General features: G+C 28.3%; 2 protein-coding genes across 6 annotated transcripts; one reads left to right on the top strand and one right to left on the bottom strand.

Moving 5' to 3' along the window:
* The first annotated feature begins 476 nt into the window (after nt 1–476).
* On the top strand, nt 477–6,570 carry LOC126917512 (ATP-dependent zinc metalloprotease YME1L). 4 transcript variants are annotated; one of them, XM_050724421.1, is made up of 12 exons: nt 477–713; nt 1,075–1,203; nt 1,275–1,694; nt 1,767–1,986; nt 2,350–2,429; nt 2,570–2,813; nt 3,367–3,499; nt 3,986–4,223; nt 4,294–4,536; nt 4,603–4,746; nt 4,936–5,091; nt 5,181–6,570. In XM_050724421.1, exons 1-12 carry the CDS (start codon nt 687–689, stop codon nt 5,370–5,372), a joined length of 2,226 nt encoding a protein of 741 aa, XP_050580378.1. In that variant the 5' UTR covers nt 477–686; the 3' UTR covers nt 5,373–6,570. The 4 variants fall into 4 exon arrangements, with proteins under 4 accessions (XP_050580378.1, XP_050580377.1, XP_050580380.1 ...); XM_050724420.1 differs by having other exon boundaries at nt 478–713; nt 2,338–2,429; XM_050724423.1 differs by lacking the exon at nt 477–713 and having other exon boundaries at nt 1,075–1,189; nt 2,338–2,429.
* On the bottom strand, nt 6,289–18,212 carry LOC126917510 (DNA-binding protein RFX7). Of its 2 annotated transcripts, XR_007710977.1 has the most exons (7): nt 17,455–18,212; nt 15,698–15,952; nt 15,385–15,577; nt 15,086–15,299; nt 14,872–15,014; nt 9,028–14,796; nt 6,289–8,522 (listed from the first exon to the last, which is right to left on the bottom strand). XR_007710977.1 is itself a non-coding variant. In XM_050724418.1 (6 exons), exons 1-6 carry the CDS (start codon nt 17,793–17,795, stop codon nt 12,223–12,225), a joined length of 3,720 nt encoding a protein of 1,239 aa, XP_050580375.1. In that variant the 5' UTR covers nt 17,796–18,212; the 3' UTR covers nt 6,289–12,222. The 2 variants fall into 2 exon arrangements, 1 of the variants encoding a protein (XP_050580375.1); XM_050724418.1 differs by having other exon boundaries at nt 6,289–14,796.
* Between the last annotated feature and the right edge of the window lie 190 nt (nt 18,213–18,402).

The following is an 18,402-nucleotide window of genomic DNA, read 5'->3' as shown; positions in this document are numbered from 1 at the left end:
TTTATCTGAAAAAAGAATATATCTTTTTTCCACGTTGTATATTTATTATATTCACGGTTCCTATAATATATTTATTCACATATATTCTCTGTTAAGAAGAAATCCATTTTAAAATATAATAAACTAATCAAAATTTGTGTATCAAGTAAGTGCATAAAGCTAATAATATTTTCATAATGTATAAGAAAATAGTACATAGGTTCAACGATAAAAGAAATTTATTTAAAATAATATTGAAAGTGTTATGTAAAATAAGTTGATTTATACATAATTAAATTATATCTTAAAATAAATGAAGTATGTACAAGGGTCGCAAAATAGTTGTTTTGAAATGCGATTATTAATCCAACAATCTAACTATAAAATAAAATCTATTGTTACACACATAATATTATCTCGAATTAGGGAAAATATGTATTTTACGAAAAAATCTCGATGTGTTTTACGCAATCTTAAATCTAATCTCAATTGATTTTAAACATTCGGAAGTTTATATTCTAGATAGCAGTCATTTCCGTTACCTTGCAGCATTAAAACTATATTTCGTATAGGAGATATTGATGGCATGTAATTTAATCTTTTTGGATATGTAACAAAACGTCACTATCAGTTGAATTTAGTTTTATTTAAAAGTGTTATACTTCCATTTATCTTATTACATGTGTTAAATACAGGGTTGATCTGCAATGTTTTCTTTCCAACCTCACAATCAGGTTTGTATTATCATATTTATATAGCTACAATTGTACAAAAATTTCCAAAATTCATAGATAGCTTATTAGATAGTATTTTACATTTACTGACATTACAAGTATATACATGAAATTTATATTGTATATCTTCCTTAAAAATGTCTTTAAAAATTTCCGTTTTATAACCTTATATGTCTATTACATTAATACAAATTTATGAAATTTGTGTTTATCTCATGTCTGTCTTTAGTAAAAGATAATTTCCTAAATTACAAAATAAATTACTTTCCATATGTGTACATTTTTATTCTATTCAGCCTTGAAAATAATTAGAGCAAAATATTTAAAACTTCTTATTTCTAAAAAAGAGAATTATTTCTAGGTGTTATATCATCTGACGCAATTAACTTCAGTAGTTAGTCCAAAATCTACATCATTTTCAGTTAAAGTTAAAAGACAAAATGAATTGAAAAAATCTATGAATCATATCTCTTCTGGTAACTTGTCAGACGTAAGATAATTTGGTAATGTATTACGTAAAACCATAATGATGCAAATTACTAAGTTTACTTTTTATTTTAGGCTACTAAAAATTATATTGACACATTAATAGGCAAATTAAACATGTCTGATGTAATTACAATGTTTGATATAAGGACAAATAATGTTTTGGTAGCATTGGATCAAGTTTCTTTGAAAATTTTTAAGAGAAATTTAGAAAAAAATAATAAGTGGAAAGTCTATACATCAAGATTAAATTTCACAAAAAACAAACACAAATATCTATATAAAAGATGTACGGAAGAAATTATTTTACCTACTATGTATTTATCATCGAAACAACATCATACAACATTATGTACCTTTTGTAACAAAAATTCATTTAATTACTATGTACAAATTCGTAATTTTAGAACAAAACGTAATGTTTCTACTGAATTAGAAAAACAATCATGGTTTATAAATAAATTTAAAAACTTGGTTGGTCATTTCTCTGGAACAGTAAGATCATGTATTATTTATTATCTATATTGATATTTTATATACTTTGTGAATAACTTTCTCACTTCATAGAATACAGGATTAGTACATGCTCTGAAAGAAAAGGACTTGGCAACAATAAAAAATTTATTTAATAATCAAACATCGACAGAAGAATATAAAAGAATTATATTAGCTTTTATCGAAGGATATGAAGCAGGACTTAAACGCCAAACATATTCAACTTTTGGATGGTTCAAAATAATATGTAGTTTATTAACAGGAACTGTATTATTAATGTTTTGGTATGGAGGTATGTATTATAGAGATATAATACAATTTCTATCATTATTTTCTTTGATAACTTTATTTTAATATATTTTTTTGTAGTTACCCTCTGTCATTAGCATCTTAAAAAAATATATGTTAATATTGAATATTATCGATTATTTCAAATGAATAATCATAATAATCTGAAAGTCACTGAAAAATTATTTCACTAAAGAAAGAAGTATTTTTAATATTAACTATATAACATTAATTATTAAAATGATAGAGTATCATAGAGTAGATAGAGTAATCATTAAAGTAGTATTTAAAATATATTAATATGCTTTAGATTATTAATAATCATGTAAATTTTCTTATATCTTTTATATTGCAGTTTATGTTGTAGGAAGTGGATTACGATTTCCAATGGATGGTGCTAAGTTTAGACCAGAAATAACAGACATAACTTTCAATGACGTTAAAGGAGTAAGTAAATCATTTAAAAAAATCCAATATATGTAAAATCTAATAAATTCTAAAATGAATAAAATCTAATAAGATTTTCGCTAAATTTACTAAATACATTTCACTAAATACTGTATATTCATTTGTTTATATACAATTAGGTTGCAGAAGCTAAACAAGAATTAAGAGATATAGTTGAATTTTTAAAAAATCCAGAAAAATTTGTTGCACTTGGTGCAAAATTACCTAAAGGTGTATTACTAGTAGGACCACCAGGAACAGGAAAAACATTATTAGCTAGAGCAGTTGCTGGTGAAGCTGGTGTCCCATTTTTTCAAGCTGCTGGACCTGAATTTGAAGAGATTTTAGTAGGGCAAGGTGCACGAAGAATGAGAGATTTATTTAGTAAGTTATAAACAAAATATTGCGAACACAAAATAAATATTAAAGAAACATTCTAAATCATACATTAAATAAAACAAAAAAAAACTTTTAAAGAAGTATTATTAATGGTTTTCAATTTTTTTTCTTCTACACTTTTTCTTTATTATAATTAATATATATTAATTATTTATAAGCCATATTAGTTCAATATATGTACTATATATGTATATTAGGAATAGTACATGCTATTTATATTTCAATGTTATGATCACAGCATTCTAATACTGTCATTAATGTTGTCTATTTATATTCTTTTTTTTATTTGTATCATGATTTAATGAGCCTTAATTAGCAAGTGTGTATCACCTCAAAAAATTTGTTTATTTTGGCAATTATAAAACAATATGCTCTACAAAAGATATTCATTATTATTTTCATTTTGAATAAAAATTTAAAGAGAAGAAAAGAGAATTTATTTTGATATCATATGTAATTTATATTATGATGTGCAATTTCAATTAAAGTGTCCTGAAAAATTTGTATTATTTATTCATGATCTGTTATTCTTTTTCAGAAGCAGCAAAAGAAAAAGCACCTGCCGTAATATTTATAGATGAAATTGATTCTGTTGGTGCAAAACGAACAAATTCAGCTCTTCATCCATATGCAAATCAAACAGTAAATCAGTTACTTACGGAAATGGACGGGTAAATAAAAAATTTTACCTCTTTATCTTTTAGAATATGGAATAATTCTAAAAATTAATATAGGTTATATGCGAAAGCAAAGGAAATTAATACAAGAAAAGATAAAGAAATTAATGATTATCTTTTTAAATTTTTTAAGAATAATATATGTATTACAAGTTCAACAATTTCTTACTACTTTCTTAATGTATTTTCTCAAGATATATTTTTATTTCATGTGCATTAAAACTAGGAGACTGAATCTACAATATAAACAATATGTATAATATAGTAAGCATATTATGTTTCCTTATATTAGAGTTAAAGAAATGAGAGTAGGATGGCAAAATAGTACTAATTAAGTCATTCATTTCTTTCTTCTTTTTCTGAAGAAATAAAGTTCAAATTTTAAATTTTATTATTTATGATTTATAAATTATGACCTTATATATCGATTTTATATACACTTATTATCATTAATAGTTGTATATCTCTTTGTACTTACAGATTTCTTCAGAACGAAGGTGTTATAGTATTAGGTGCGACGAATAGACGGGATGATTTAGATAAAGCATTAATGCGTCCCGGTCGTTTTGATGTTGAAGTTCTTGTTGATATACCAGATTACTTAAGCCGGAAGGAAATTTTTGATTTATATTTATCAAGAATATTAACACAAGAGATTGACGCAGACTATTTAGCAAAGTGTACGCCTGGATTTACTGGAGCTGATATAGAGAATATGGTATTCATTTGGAAATAAGTACTAATTTTAGATCAAGTTAATTTTATTATTATGAGCTTAATTTTAAAAGGTAAATCAAGCAGCTTTAAGAGCTGCTATAAATGATGCTGAATATGTAACAATGAAACATTTAGAATATGCTAGAGATAAAATAATCATGGGTCCAGAAAGAAAACAAAAAATTAAAGACACAGAAACTAATACCATTACAGCATATCATGAAGCAGGACATGCATTAGTTGCATATTATACTAAAGATGCACCACCTATACATAAAATTACCATCTTATCTCATAGCCATTCTTTGGGACATGTAAGTGTTATAAATTAATAATTGTATTTTTTATTAATATTACATTTCAGTACTCTTTTTGTATAGACCGCGTTTTTATCTAATGACGAATATCATACAACGAAATCCAAATTATTAGCTCTAATGGATAGTTCAATGGGTGGTCGTGCTGCAGAAGAATTAATTTTTGGTTCTGATAAAGTAACAGCAGGAGCATATAACGATTTTCAGGTATTTTGATATAGTTCATATTTATATTAATATCTTATCACATATGGTACAATAATTTAAAAATAAATTACAAGAGCTTAGGAAACAAATTCTAAATACTAAAAATATTCCTAATTTTATTGGCAAATAGTGAAAACTTGAAAATATTACATTATAATCATTGATAATATTGATAATCATATTTCTTAGAGGGCGACTTCCATCGCAGAAGAGATGGTACACAAATATGGTATGTCTGAAAAAGTTGGTTTTGGTACAATTCGTAGAAATGGTCAAGGCGATGGATTTCAATTAGGTCCTAGCACAAGTGATCTTGCTGATAAGGAAGTGAAGCGCCTTTTACAAGTAAATTTTATCAGCATATAATGTTAATTCTATCATGTAATATTATTCTTTAACTTTTTACATCAAAATTACTATATTTTCTATCTTAGGAATCATATGAACGAGCAAAACTGACATTACAAAAACATGCGAAAGAACTTAAAAAAGTAGCAGATGCTTTACTTAAATACGAAACATTAAGTAGTAAAGATGTAGAAGCTATTATTAATGGAGAAAAAATTCCACCCGAGACTTTGAAGAATCAACCACGAATTGTAGATCCGACTGAACATGTATTATAACTAGCATATCGAGATTCAGTTTAAGATGATAAATAAAATAAATTATTTGGTGCAGTATCGCAATTTACAATCATACTTTATATTACTTTATTATAGTAATTATATTTTACAATTTTCAATTTTACAAATTCAATTAAAATATATCGGCTTTTTCAATTGAGAACTTTGTAATACATAATTTTTATTTCATTATCTAATTGCTTACTTCTTTAATACATTAAATTTATATAACAGTTTATACAAATTCATTTTCTGTAACCAATTAATACCTTACAGAGTCTCAACTGAAAATAAATTAAGACAATATACAAATATATCAGAAAATAATATAACTGTGACGAATTATACATAATTACATAAAAATATCAAACTATACATAATTATATACTAAAACAAAATTTTTACAATACCTAAAATTTGGAGTAATAATCGTACAGTTGGAATTTTTATCAAATATAATTTTAATTTTCAAAGGAAATTTTATTTTTCATTTACAGAAAATATGTCAATACTATTATTATTGTTACATAAATTTATTGTATGTAATATTGAACTGAAAATATCAATGATTTATTTTTACAATATGATTGTATTCCTGTTACTAATATAACAATAAATTCTTTTCTTATGTTAGCCAATCTTCGATTTCATGTTGAAAAAATAAATTATTGTAAATTCTGCACCAAAAATATATAGGAAAATATTATTAAGTTGATTACTTTTTTATATATTAGAAAAATGCATTGTCGGAAATAAACCATAATTTTATTTAAACTAATATTTACTAAATAATGCTAAACATTCTTTAAAGTATTATATTATTCAATTTTTAACGTGGTTAACCAATTGTTTGATTGAAAGAAAATATTTTTATTTGTACAAAATATTCAAACAGATTAATAACATTTAGGCCATATAGCATTAACATTTTATTTACTACATAGATATTATAAATTATACAAAATTATATATGTATCCATATATTTCATATTTCGTATAATCCCTATCTATTCTTCCATCATACGATACAGATCACGCTATTATTATTGCATCTAAATTTACTTCTAATACATTACTATAATTCATCAATGCTTACTTCTTTCGTTTTGTTTAAAATTTAATGACATTGAATTTAGCAATTAACAACGTGTAATATTATTTGACAATGTTTTTAAAATAAAGTTCTATAAAATTTAAATTCAAATGTGTTTTAAATAAACAATTTGCATAAAATATACTATACATATGTGAGCAAATATAAACCACGGAAAATGATCTGTAATATAAATCTACAAGATTAAGATTACATATGTACAATAAACGGATGTACAGAAAAACTCATTTATAGAAGTATTCATACAAATATCACAGTTTACTAACTTTGAGAGAAATCATAACAGTTTAAATTCTCCAAATAATTAATTGATAATATACTTGATATTAATTATAATATATGTGAAAACCAATTCAAAGAAATTCTTGGCTTCAAATAAATTTTTTCGATAAAGAGGTGAATACTATCATTTAAATAATATTGAAGATTGTTATATATTCGATACATTTACATAAAAAAATTTACTTACTAAAATAAAGTTTTCATACACAGTTAAAACTTAGACATTTTTTCTTAAAAAATAAAAAAAGTTACTTTCACTAGCGTATGCAGATTGAGTCTTACAAAATTTATATTGATATAATACGAATATATCATAACATAAAACTAATGAATAAAAAAAGAAAATAGTTACAAATATTATTAAAAATACTTTAGTTACAAAAGTACTACTTATAGTAAACATATAGAACCTTTTTAAAGATAAATATTTAGTGAGAATAAATATTTTTAACATGTAAGCTAATTTAAAATATAAAGTTCTATATGATATATAAAATTTGATAACATTAAACTTAAAAAAGAAAAATATTTATGAAGAATTAATAACGGGAATTTATTGTTATCTTATAAGGAATAAAGAGGGAACTGCATTTGTTATGTTTCTCTTTAATGACTTTTTTGCACCTTTTTTTTACTAAAAAAGAATTTTTATTTACAAAGCAAAATAAATTGCCAGTAACACTAGCACACGCAATGGGAATACCGCTTTCCTATTGCTTGATTTAGTCTACCTGACATTCGATCATACAAAATAGGTAGAGAAATTTTTGTTTTTTGTTTTTTCTCATTAACGAAGCAAAAGTATCTTGAAGAATCAAAAAAACGATCCTTCGAAGATCTATAAGCCTCAGAAACGGCATTAGAGCCGCATAATATCGCCAGGTCTATTTTTTTCCTTCAATTGAAAGTAATACAAAATCTTTGACAAGAAACAAAACGCAGATCGTTTTATGTGGCAAGATTACGTATATTATAAATATATTTGACGGAAAATAAGCAAGGCGAGTTTTTTCTTCTTTTTTAAAAATTACCAATAAAATCAATCTGCAAGCAACAGTACTTTGTTCATACTTTCTTATTATTTTTTTTCATGGAAACACATTTCTTGTATTTTTATTTTATTTGGCTATGTAGGATAGTATGTTAATTCATGATGACGTTGAAGAACAGAACACTCGAAATCAGTAAAATTTGAATGATATTTTACAAATTAAAAAGAAGATCTTTGTGATAATCTATGATCGATGGATCTTGTTTTATGAAAATTATTTCATTCTACGTATTTCTAATCGTGATGACCGATAAATTATTGCATTCTACGATTACGACATATAATATTTTACTGACCTATAAAATTGTCCTACCCCATGCAGTATTGTTAATATTCGAGTAATTATCCATTTGTACTCCATTTTTTCTCCGTCGAAATTTATATTTCAATTCGAGAAGAAAAGATCAATTATTAAACAACACAAGGCAATATTTGTATAAAATTTTTGTTACAAAGGAAAATATATTTCTTTATCGTGATATTAAATATTAACACGGAATATAGATAAATAAAATATCAATAAAGAAAAGAAAATAAACAATCCACAAATCAACAAACTTCCGATGGAGGGAAAAAATACAGTGCAAAGTCAAATTGTATGGTGATTTAGTTATACCATGCCCATTCAAACAATCTTGTCCCATCAGTGTATTTTCATTTTCCATTGAAACAATATAGTATTCAAAATGATGCTCAGGATTTCCTATGCAGACAAGATCGCCGTTATTATTACCTTTTCGTTTAAATATAACTATATCTATTGACTGTCTGTGTAAATATGAATGTATATATGTTTCAATATAATTTATTTCCGCTATTTTGTTTTTAATTTTTTTTCTTTTTTTTTATAAATCGGTGCTGTTACATTACAGATGTCTAGATACCAGTATCAATTTTAACGCTTCGCATTTATTCTCGTATTATTAATTTGAGCCAATAATTTTATAATATTAATCTTACTGTTCTCCTTTTCTTTGTTTGGCAAATAAAGGATAGTACGATTATTGCACATTGTTAACTGTTTCATAAAAATGTTTCACATATTTTTCATTAATATATCGATATTCGCATCTAGATAAATTCAAATTGTAAATCAAACAGCACAGACAAACCCTGATTACACGATAATATCGAATAATTCCTACCTAAAATCTTTGTGCGTACAACAACAAGTAATATCGTAGTACATATACTTTTTTTTTACTTACGAGTTACAAATAGCAGTACTGTTATAGAAATTTCCAAGATCTTCGATCATTTGGTCAAGTTAATGAAAGTCATTCACGTCTAAGAACTTCCTATAGTTGCTCGGTTCATATTTTCCATTAATTTTTTCTTTCTTTCTCTTACTTTTTTTCTTGTCGTTTCACAACTTATGGAAGGTCGAGTCCTCTTTTCTTTTCGTCCATTTATTTAACTGCTAGTTTCAAATCACTACTTGGTTCGTCGAATGATTCTCTTTTTTATGTTTGTACAATTCACAACTCGCCTTACAGTAAGATTACCGTCTTATTAGTTTTGTTTTAATAGTTTAGAATATTTGAAACTACGTTGTAACTCATTTCATACAAAGAATGTGTTACTCTCGCTGTATTTCAGGCTGCGTGGGAAACTAACGTTTTCTTGTTGCTTATAAATGTGTGATGCAATTACCAGAAATATTTATTAACCTTTTGAAGTATTGCTGATTTCCACTTTTTTCTATATCTTTTTCTTTTTTCTACCTTTTTATTCATTTTATTTTGTTTAAATTTGAATCAATATATAAAAATACGCTTAATAGGCATGCTCATATAAAGTATCTTTTAATATCTTCCAAGAAATCTCATTCGATTTTCTATTCTTAATTTGTCATTTAAAAACTTTATGATATGCCGAGAGATTACTTTCGTCGAAAAGTTTTGTTCCTATTTGGGTCATCGTATTGGCTCGATTCATGCTTCAAAAGGTTAATAGAAACGTGCAGGTTACAAATTCAAAACCATGATTACATGCGTAACATTCTAGATTTATGGAATTCGAAATTCTTCGAATTCCCACATACGATTATTTAGTTACGGTATGTGAAATGGCGATTAAAAACCGGTATTAGCAATGTAGTGCCTTTATATGGCAATAGCACAAACCAAAAAACGTATCAAAATATACTCTGGTTAATCGTAACGTTACGAAAAAATTAGACATAAATTCACACAGAAATTACTCTTGTAGATACAAAAACGTAAATTTTAAATAATTCGTTATTTTTTAACTTATTTCATTCCTTCTTCTTCGTATTTTTTTATTGTCATAATAATTGCTTATTTGATTATTAAAATGTTAATCGATTAACAGAAACACGAGATTTGGTTCATGCTATTTAGTACGTCAATAGTAACTCTCAAGAACAAGATTTCACAAAAATCATACTATATATTTACATGGTGTTAACATTCGCAACGCCATATAATCCTTTACAGAATGATAATATAGAATTCTTGCAAATGTCGTGTGTTCGTGATCATTTGCGAGTAAATAACGTTTACCCCATATTTTTTATAAAAATCTAATATTTTACGATGTTGAAGCGCATCATTTTAAGACTTTGACGTGAAAAATAATTTTAAATGATGAAATTCATACAACCGCGATCATACCATACATTTTTGTGTGGATTCTCTACAAAAAATTCTAACTTTTTCTGCGTTGAAAGCTAAGTAACCACGGTAAGTTAGGAATAAAAATCGGTTAAACAACTATCCAATTCATAAAATTCTCGATCAAGAACGCCGTAGAAAAATATAAATTGGCGGTGTATTTATGGTAATTCGGATTTCATTAATGAACAAAACGATATACCAGGAAGACCCGCCATAGTAATAATTATTTAGCAGTATTATCGATGTAGAATCCAGTACGGTACATAAATATGAAATTTTATGTCTTTCGAAGCACAATTCTTTTTCGTTTCTGTTTGCTTTATCTTTTATTTAAAACAAAAGTGGTCAAACTTCAATTACCCAAATTATACGAATTTTGATCAATTTTTGGTAAGTCATACTAATATTTAAAAATCATATCCAAAGTAACAATTTGAAGTCATATTTAAAAAGATGGTAACCGTGAATTTAATAAATTTATTTATATTAATAATAAAGTTTAAAGCACATGGCAGGACAGAATAAAAGGAAGAGAAATGTAAATATTAACAAACAGTAATAGTGATTTTATGAAGTTTGAATACTTCTGATCTAAAATGTGATGTTTTATCAATCAAACGCAAATTTGACAAATTTATATAGATATGAGGTAAAATAAAACATTTATAAATTTACATACTCGCTTTTTTGCCGTCACTTTGCCGGTCAGAAAAAGCGTACTACATACTGGGTTCAATACCGATTGTTATGTAAAAAGAAGCTCACCAATGTCCAGCAGGTGATCGTAAATATTTCTTAGAAACGCTTGAATAACAAAGTCGCAATAACGCGTTCTTAAATGACTTAGAAACAAACGTTTCAAAACGACGAATATAAAGTATTTATATAAAATCAACTTCCACTTATTCGAATCTCAAATACTTCACAGCGACGATCGCTCTGTTTGAGCAACTTCTTCGTCATATTTTTCACACTTGAAAACTCAATGTTCCACCAAAGACACCTAAGACTTCACTGAAGACATTTACACTTTTTAGTTTCACTAGTGGCAAATTCAAGAAATATATAGTGTTCGAAGATTATATTTGCATCACAGTGATTTCTTTCTCGCTTTACTTACTTTAAAAAATAAGAAATACAAGTCTAAAAAAGATACCATTGGCAGTCACTCATTCTGCTCTTTATATATTGAATTGAATTATGAATACTTATAACTTCGTCAAAATTATGTTCAATTCAATAGTCAATATAGTATTCAACTCTTTTAAAGACATCTTTTTTATATTTGAATTTTCTATCATGAGCTCCTCTCATTATAATGTATGTATAGTACTGTAATTGAGAAGATAAATTAAAGACATTAATTCTGGTATATTCTTGTTATCATGTATGTATTACCTAAGCAGTAGAGATTTATTTAATGTCTCAATAAATGGTAAAAAATGACAAATTCACGTAAATTATATTCATAAATATAAAACAAGAAAGAATTCTTTATTCTAACAAAAACTCAAACTGATGCATCTTTATGTGATCACTGTGACATGTATTATTTGATATTAGCACAAGGAACTAGGATTTAATCTTTAATCCTTTCATACTGCCACTATAATGTTTTGCATATTAAAATGGAATATTTATGCAAATTACTATCATTATAAAATGGAGTCATGCTAACATACAATTTAAGAATTATTTTTCCAACCTTTGGTAGATCACTATGCAAAATCACAAGAAATCCATGAATTACTTTTGTATATGCTTTCAACGATTAGGCTCTGTCACTTCATTAAACAAAGGTGTCAATGAATCAACATCTTGTAATCCATCAAAATTACCAAGTGGGTCCAAATCATTTGTTTCTGTATCAGTTTCTCCAAGGAAATTGGCTTCCAGCAAATCCACAACATTCCTACATAAACTGCTAGAAGTAGACTCGTTAACAGTTTCATTGTGCAAGTTTAAAGAATTCAGAGTAGGACTTGAGAGCATCGGTTCGTTAGTATCCTGATACGTTTCTTGCGATTGAATTGTATGTAGTGGTGTCGAAGGATATGATCTAGATCCATTACTATCTTCTGTGTAAGATGGCGTATATGTTGATACTGGCACAGGTAATGGTGTATTAGGATAGGAGCGTGACTGTATTATTTTCTGTAATGCTCCACCTACTGGAATATCAAGTACATTTGATGGATCTAACATATCCTCTTCTGATAAGTTTAAATTTGAATTTGGTAAAGCATCCAACACTATTGAATTGTTTTCTATCAAGCCTTCTTCTGCAGGTTGTTCCGGTAAAATTTGCAAGCTTTGAGTTCCTTCTTCATCCAAAATGTTTAATATATTCGTTATGTTTTCAGGTGTAATTTCTTTGTCACCCATTAAGAAATTTTGATCATCTGATATGAAGTTTGGATCAACGTCATCAAGTAAATATGTTGAAGGTCCTTCTGGTTGACCCATTGATCCAAAATCATTGAACTCACTAGGTACTGGCGTAGGCGCTATGGAACTGCTTGTAGATGGATTAAAACTCTGGCTCTGAAAGGATGATAAGCAATGTTGCGTTGAAATAGGTGACATCAATGCAGGATTAACCATTCTATGTAATGGAACTGATTGTGACCTATAAAGTTCACTGGTAAATTGTTTATTGTTATGAAACAATTCGCTAATTTCCTGATCAGGTTGATTTTTTTGATAAACGTTTTTAATTTCTTGTAAATTTTCCTGACTTGGATAATTAATGAGTAATTGTTTTTGCGGTGCTAAATCAGAAGATAAAAATGCAGCACACTGTGATCCTTGTCCTTCTCTTTTTGGTGTAACTGAAATTTGCGTTGTACTACTATCCACCTGCACTTCCGACGACTTGGTAGAAATCAACGGTAACTGCGGTGTAGATGACGCTTGTCTAACTAATTCCGGACCACTTGTGGGAACAACAAAAGTATCATTCTTGCTAGTATAAGGCATACTGCAAGATATTGAACGCGATAAGGATTTGTGAGTACGAGCTCTGGAACTACTTGCTTGCAAATTGCTTCTCGACCGTGGCACAGGTGTATTTCGTGGTGAAACGAATGGGCTAGCGTTTGCAGAATTAGATTTGGAAGCGCGACCATTAATAGGTGAATGTGGGCCCGGCGATATTGGCGTAAAATTAAATATTCGACGTCGTGTATTTGGGCTCTGTGGAACTGTATTAGTAATAACATTCGAGTCTTGAACATGTTCTACAACATTCGTTTCAAAACTGACTCTACGTCTGGTATTATTTTGGTTCGAATGGTTTAGTAAAGTTGGTAATATCAAATTGTGCTTTTGAGTGATTTCACGTTTTTCAACATTTTGCCTAATGATAGCAGCAGGTAATACATCAACAGGTGCATGTACAGTCCCTCCTTTCAAATTCTGTTGTAATATTAATCTTAGCTGTGAAACTTTATCAGATCTTGATATTTGTTCATCAATAGCAATAGTATTTGCTTCCACATCTGAACTTGATGAATTGCTTTGTTGAAAATACTGTAATAATTCCTCCTCTTGTTCTTGAGAGTTGTTACCTCCATTCAAATAATCATCTAAAGCATCCGAATCAATAGAGCCAAGTTTCTCAGTTTTACCTGCAAGATTTGAATTCTCTTGCAATAATAGAATCTGGTCTTTAGTTAAAACTGTAGATTCCTCTATTGCATTTGAACTAGACTCAAAAGTGTTGGGACAACCATTTACTTTAATGCAACTTTTGGAACATGTTGATGATTCGTTATCACAGTTTTTGGTAGGCTGATTGTTAACAGCCTCGTTTGTTTTGCACTTGGTAGGCTTCAGATTACTAGCTAGTATCACCGAAATTTTCCCGGGACGTTGTATAGATGTAAGCTTAGGCAACAACACATTGGAATGCTCTACATTCTCTTGTATTTGCTGTTCTGTAAGTTTTGTCTGCTTCTCAGGACTTGTCTCTGATGGTTGATTCAATACAATTGGATTGGCACGCTTTCTGGAATTTTTGGGTTTGATATCTCGCTGTGTATTTACGCAGTTGGTCATTACTACACTAGGGTTGCTATTATTCTGTACGTCTTCAATCGATTGTACCACTATATTATCACAGTTGGATTCCAGGGAGATGTTACATGGCTGACTACTAGTAGCTTTAAAAACTTTCTTCTGCCGATTGGTTACTACAGCAGATGAACTCAATTTCGTTAATGCATTCTGCTGCCCACTCGATACATTTGTACCTTGAGATGACTGATTGGATTTAGTTTTCTTATTTCCCTTATTTGCCCCCGTTTTATTATCGACAGTCTTCTCTTTGTTCTGGTTCTGAAACATTTAAGAAACATTACATTTACTGTTAGTTACCTACATCTTGTTACTTACTAAGAAAATATTTTATACCTGTATAACAGTATCAAGATGACGGTGTTTTTGATCCCTTATATGTTCTCGCTGTTGTAGCTTTCGTTGCAACTGTAATTGTGCTTCTCTAAGCTTCCCAGACTTTCCACTAATAGGTGTTGCACGTATATCTGTATTCGACTCTGAATATATAAAATAACTTATAATATACAATCAGAAAGAATGCTTCTGAAATATATAACAACCATCAAACCTTTATTTGTCGATGTATTCGAATTTCCTGAAGCACATAATATGCACACAGCAGATAGAGATCGAGTATCAACACACAAATTATCAACAAGATGACGTGCTAAGGCACTCAAAGTTGGAAATTTCAAACCAAGGAGGCTTTCTGCCCATTCTCTGATCAATGTAGATGCAGCTCCCAACATTTCTTCAGTAATATTTTCATCTACTTCATCACCCTAAAAAATTTAAAATTTAATTATAATATAAAATATAGAGAAAATATACATTATATACAATTTTTAAAACAATTTTGTATCTTACAGTCTGAGTGCCAGATATATTAGGCAATGTTGGAGGATCCAATTTAACTCTCTTGCGCATTCCAGCATAACAGTAACGTGAATTGCCTCGTGTGCCTAGTCTACGTGGTCGAACTCTTGGATATACTTGTTTCATAACTTTACCGAAATCAGCAGTTGATAAGGGTTTCATAGAATTTCGCATACAATACATACTATAAATAAATTGAAAACAAATGTAAAATAATAAATAACAATAAGATACTCAAAGTTTAATTAATTAATAAAAAACTTTTAGGACAACTTTTAAAACATGTCATATTTAAACTACCTACTTATATTCATCATAAACTTCTTGTTTTGGTAAAGAAACATCTGGATCTTCTTCTAAATGTGTTTTAATCCACATGATAGTTTGATGAATTTCATAACGATTTCCTAATGGATTTAATGGTTGTCTCAAAGGATCAACAGTTCCTCCAGTATTAGTCAATGATAGTGGAAGTTTCAGGTACAACAATAATTTTTCTTCTATTTTCAGTTGTTCAATTTGTGAGAAGATTTCTTGAATACGTGCTTTTGATTCTTCACTGTATATAAAAATCAATAAACTTGATTTGTATATAATTATATATAAAACACACTGTATATAAAATTTATCGAATGTACATTGTTTAAAATAATACTTGAATGAAAACATATATTTAAAACCATGATAATATAAAAAAATTTACATATTTATTCTCCATATATGTGTTTATAATTTACATGTAGTTCTGTTTTAAATACTTATACATAGAATATAATTTTATATCATATAAAAGAATTATAGCATATAATCAATAAATAATGTTTTTATGTACATATGAAATATGTAATTTTTCTGTAAGTATTAACATAACATGGTAAAATAAATTTAGTAAAGTATAGCTTAAAATAGAATTTGTTTAGTTAGCTTGTAAATTTAAATAAAAAATTATTTTATTTCTATTTCCTCAGAAAATTATATAAATACATATTTCCTTTTTTTATTATTAGCGAATTACATATATATTTGTCTTATTATAAAATCTTCAATTTCATTTTAGCATAAATTTAAATTAACTTGAAAATATATTTCAGACACACAATTAATATTAAGTTGTTTTAATACTTTCTCAAAAATGTATTGGCTTATGAGTATTTTAGATTATAAATTTCAAACACAATAACAATGTTTCTCTTTTATTCCTAATTGCTTAATTTATATAAATATTATTACTATAAATGGTACTTTTATTTCAAAAGTAAAGCAAAGACATTAGATATTTATTAATTTATTTTACAGTATTCATTATTCCATAAAGATAAAAATATATATATTTATACAAAATTTTTATTGAAATAACTTCTCTTCATCTGAAATAAAAATATGAAACAGTGTGATTCTACTTAAACATATATCTCTTATTTAAAACTTTAGGCAATAGTTGAAACTCTGCTTTTATTTATGAATTCAGTTGAAACATCTTTGTGCTTATTATACATTGCATTAAAAAAAGATGTTTGAAATAACTTTAATATTACAGTAATTATTATTATAAATAAAGAGAAATAAAAGAAACATTGTTTTTATTTAGCATAAACATTGAAAAAAGTATGTGTTAACAAAATGTATTAAGTAACTTTAATTTCACAATCGCAAACTAAATAAATCATTAAAGAAGAATAAAGAGAAATATAAAAAGAAGCATATAAACAATTAAATTTTTTAATACAAAATTTCTTTTGGACTTTATCACCTAATTTTCTTCAACTTATAATAGCAACATTCAAATAATTGAACAAATCGCAAATTTGACCAAAAATTCTACAAATTCATTAATGTAAAAGGAAAAAAAACATGATACATTGAGAATAAAAAGAAAGAAAAGCCTAGAGGCAGGAGAAGAGAAAATGAGAGAAAAGAACGGGAAGGAGCGAGAGCGAGTAAGCAAGCAAGGGAGGGAGAGAAAGAAAGAAAAAGAGAGAGACAGAGAGAGAGAGAGAGAGAGAGAGTGAGTGAATGAATGAGAGATAGAGATAGAGAGAGAGAGAGAACAATTGAATTAACCTGATGCTATCTTCGATCATGAGCCGAATTTTGTCGTACTTGGTGGTTGTGCCATGATTTGCCAGAGCCGTGAACTTGGCCGCGATGATATCCTGAAGTAGGTCGTCGTCGTGGAAGCCGTTTGAAAATCTGCCGGCAGCCGGTCGCTGACTCGACTGTAGTTGCTTGTTAGTATCATTAATGCCGGCGTTGATGCTACCGTCACCATTCTCAAGGGAAACGTCAGTTCGTTCCTTCTTAATTCGCCTGCCGTCGAACGCGCTTTCGTCGGCATTAAGCTCGATTCTTGCGGGTGGTTTGCTGACGCAGGGCTTCGTTTGATCATGGTTATCAGTACTCATCGTACCCCGTCAGAGCGGAGGCGCTTCGATTATGTGTGGAAAAATTGATCACCTCCCGTAGGACGACGCGAGTACCCTACCATTTTGTCAGAGTCAGCTGGACTACTTGTTAGCATTGCACTCCCGGTGATTATACATGAGCGCCATTCGAGACCCTCCACTCGCGCGGACCCGACAAGTCGCCGAAGCGCATACAATATGAGAATAACCACCGATCCGTCATACCGATCTCACGAGCAACATTTTATCCATGCCTTTTGGCATAGTTCATTTTGGCGGAATGCTCTTATGCGCAACCCATGACCAACTTTAATATCAAGATTAGTGGACGGTCTACTAGGCACGGAAATCCGAGCACTTTGCGCGTTCTTCAATCGTCATAGATCTTGCGCTTTGTCTTGTGAGTATGTCGCTTCATGTCGCTTTCTCCTACGTGTTAAGTCGTATTCTCATCGAACTTGCGTTTCCCTTAAAAAGATCAGCAACTATTGGTAAATAGTTCTCGAAGTTCCATTGAATTTATATATTTTTATCGTATATCTGTATAAATATCGTATGTATTTTATTGATAATGAGCTCATACAATTTTCAACTTCATAGATTCAAT

This window comes from Bombus affinis, chromosome 6 (genome assembly GCF_024516045.1).
Source record: "Bombus affinis isolate iyBomAffi1 chromosome 6, iyBomAffi1.2, whole genome shotgun sequence".
Lineage (NCBI taxonomy): Eukaryota > Metazoa > Arthropoda > Insecta > Hymenoptera > Apidae > Bombus > Bombus affinis.
Note: the sequence above shows the minus strand (reverse complement) of the source record. Positions and strands in the feature narration are given on the sequence as shown.

Coding starts and splice junctions, on each gene's coding strand:
- LOC126917512 (XM_050724420.1), top strand. CDS start 687: ATGTTTTCTTTCCAACCTCACAATCAG. Junction 1,987..2,337: donor ATTAATGTTTTGGTATGGAG/GTATGTATTATA, acceptor TTTATATTGCAG/TTTATGTTGTAGGAAGTGGA. Junction 4,537..4,602: donor ATAGCCATTCTTTGGGACAT/GTAAGTGTTATA, acceptor CTTTTTGTATAG/ACCGCGTTTTTATCTAATGA.
- LOC126917510 (XM_050724418.1), bottom strand. CDS start 17,795: ATGAGTACTGATAACCATGATCAAACGAAGCCCTGCGTCAGCAAACCA. Junction 15,953..17,454: donor ATGATCGAAGATAGCATCAG/GTTAATTCAATT, acceptor TTTTATATACAG/TGAAGAATCAAAAGCACGTA. Junction 15,578..15,697: donor GAAGTTTATGATGAATATAA/GTAGGTAGTTTA, acceptor ATTTATTTATAG/TATGTATTGTATGCGAAATT.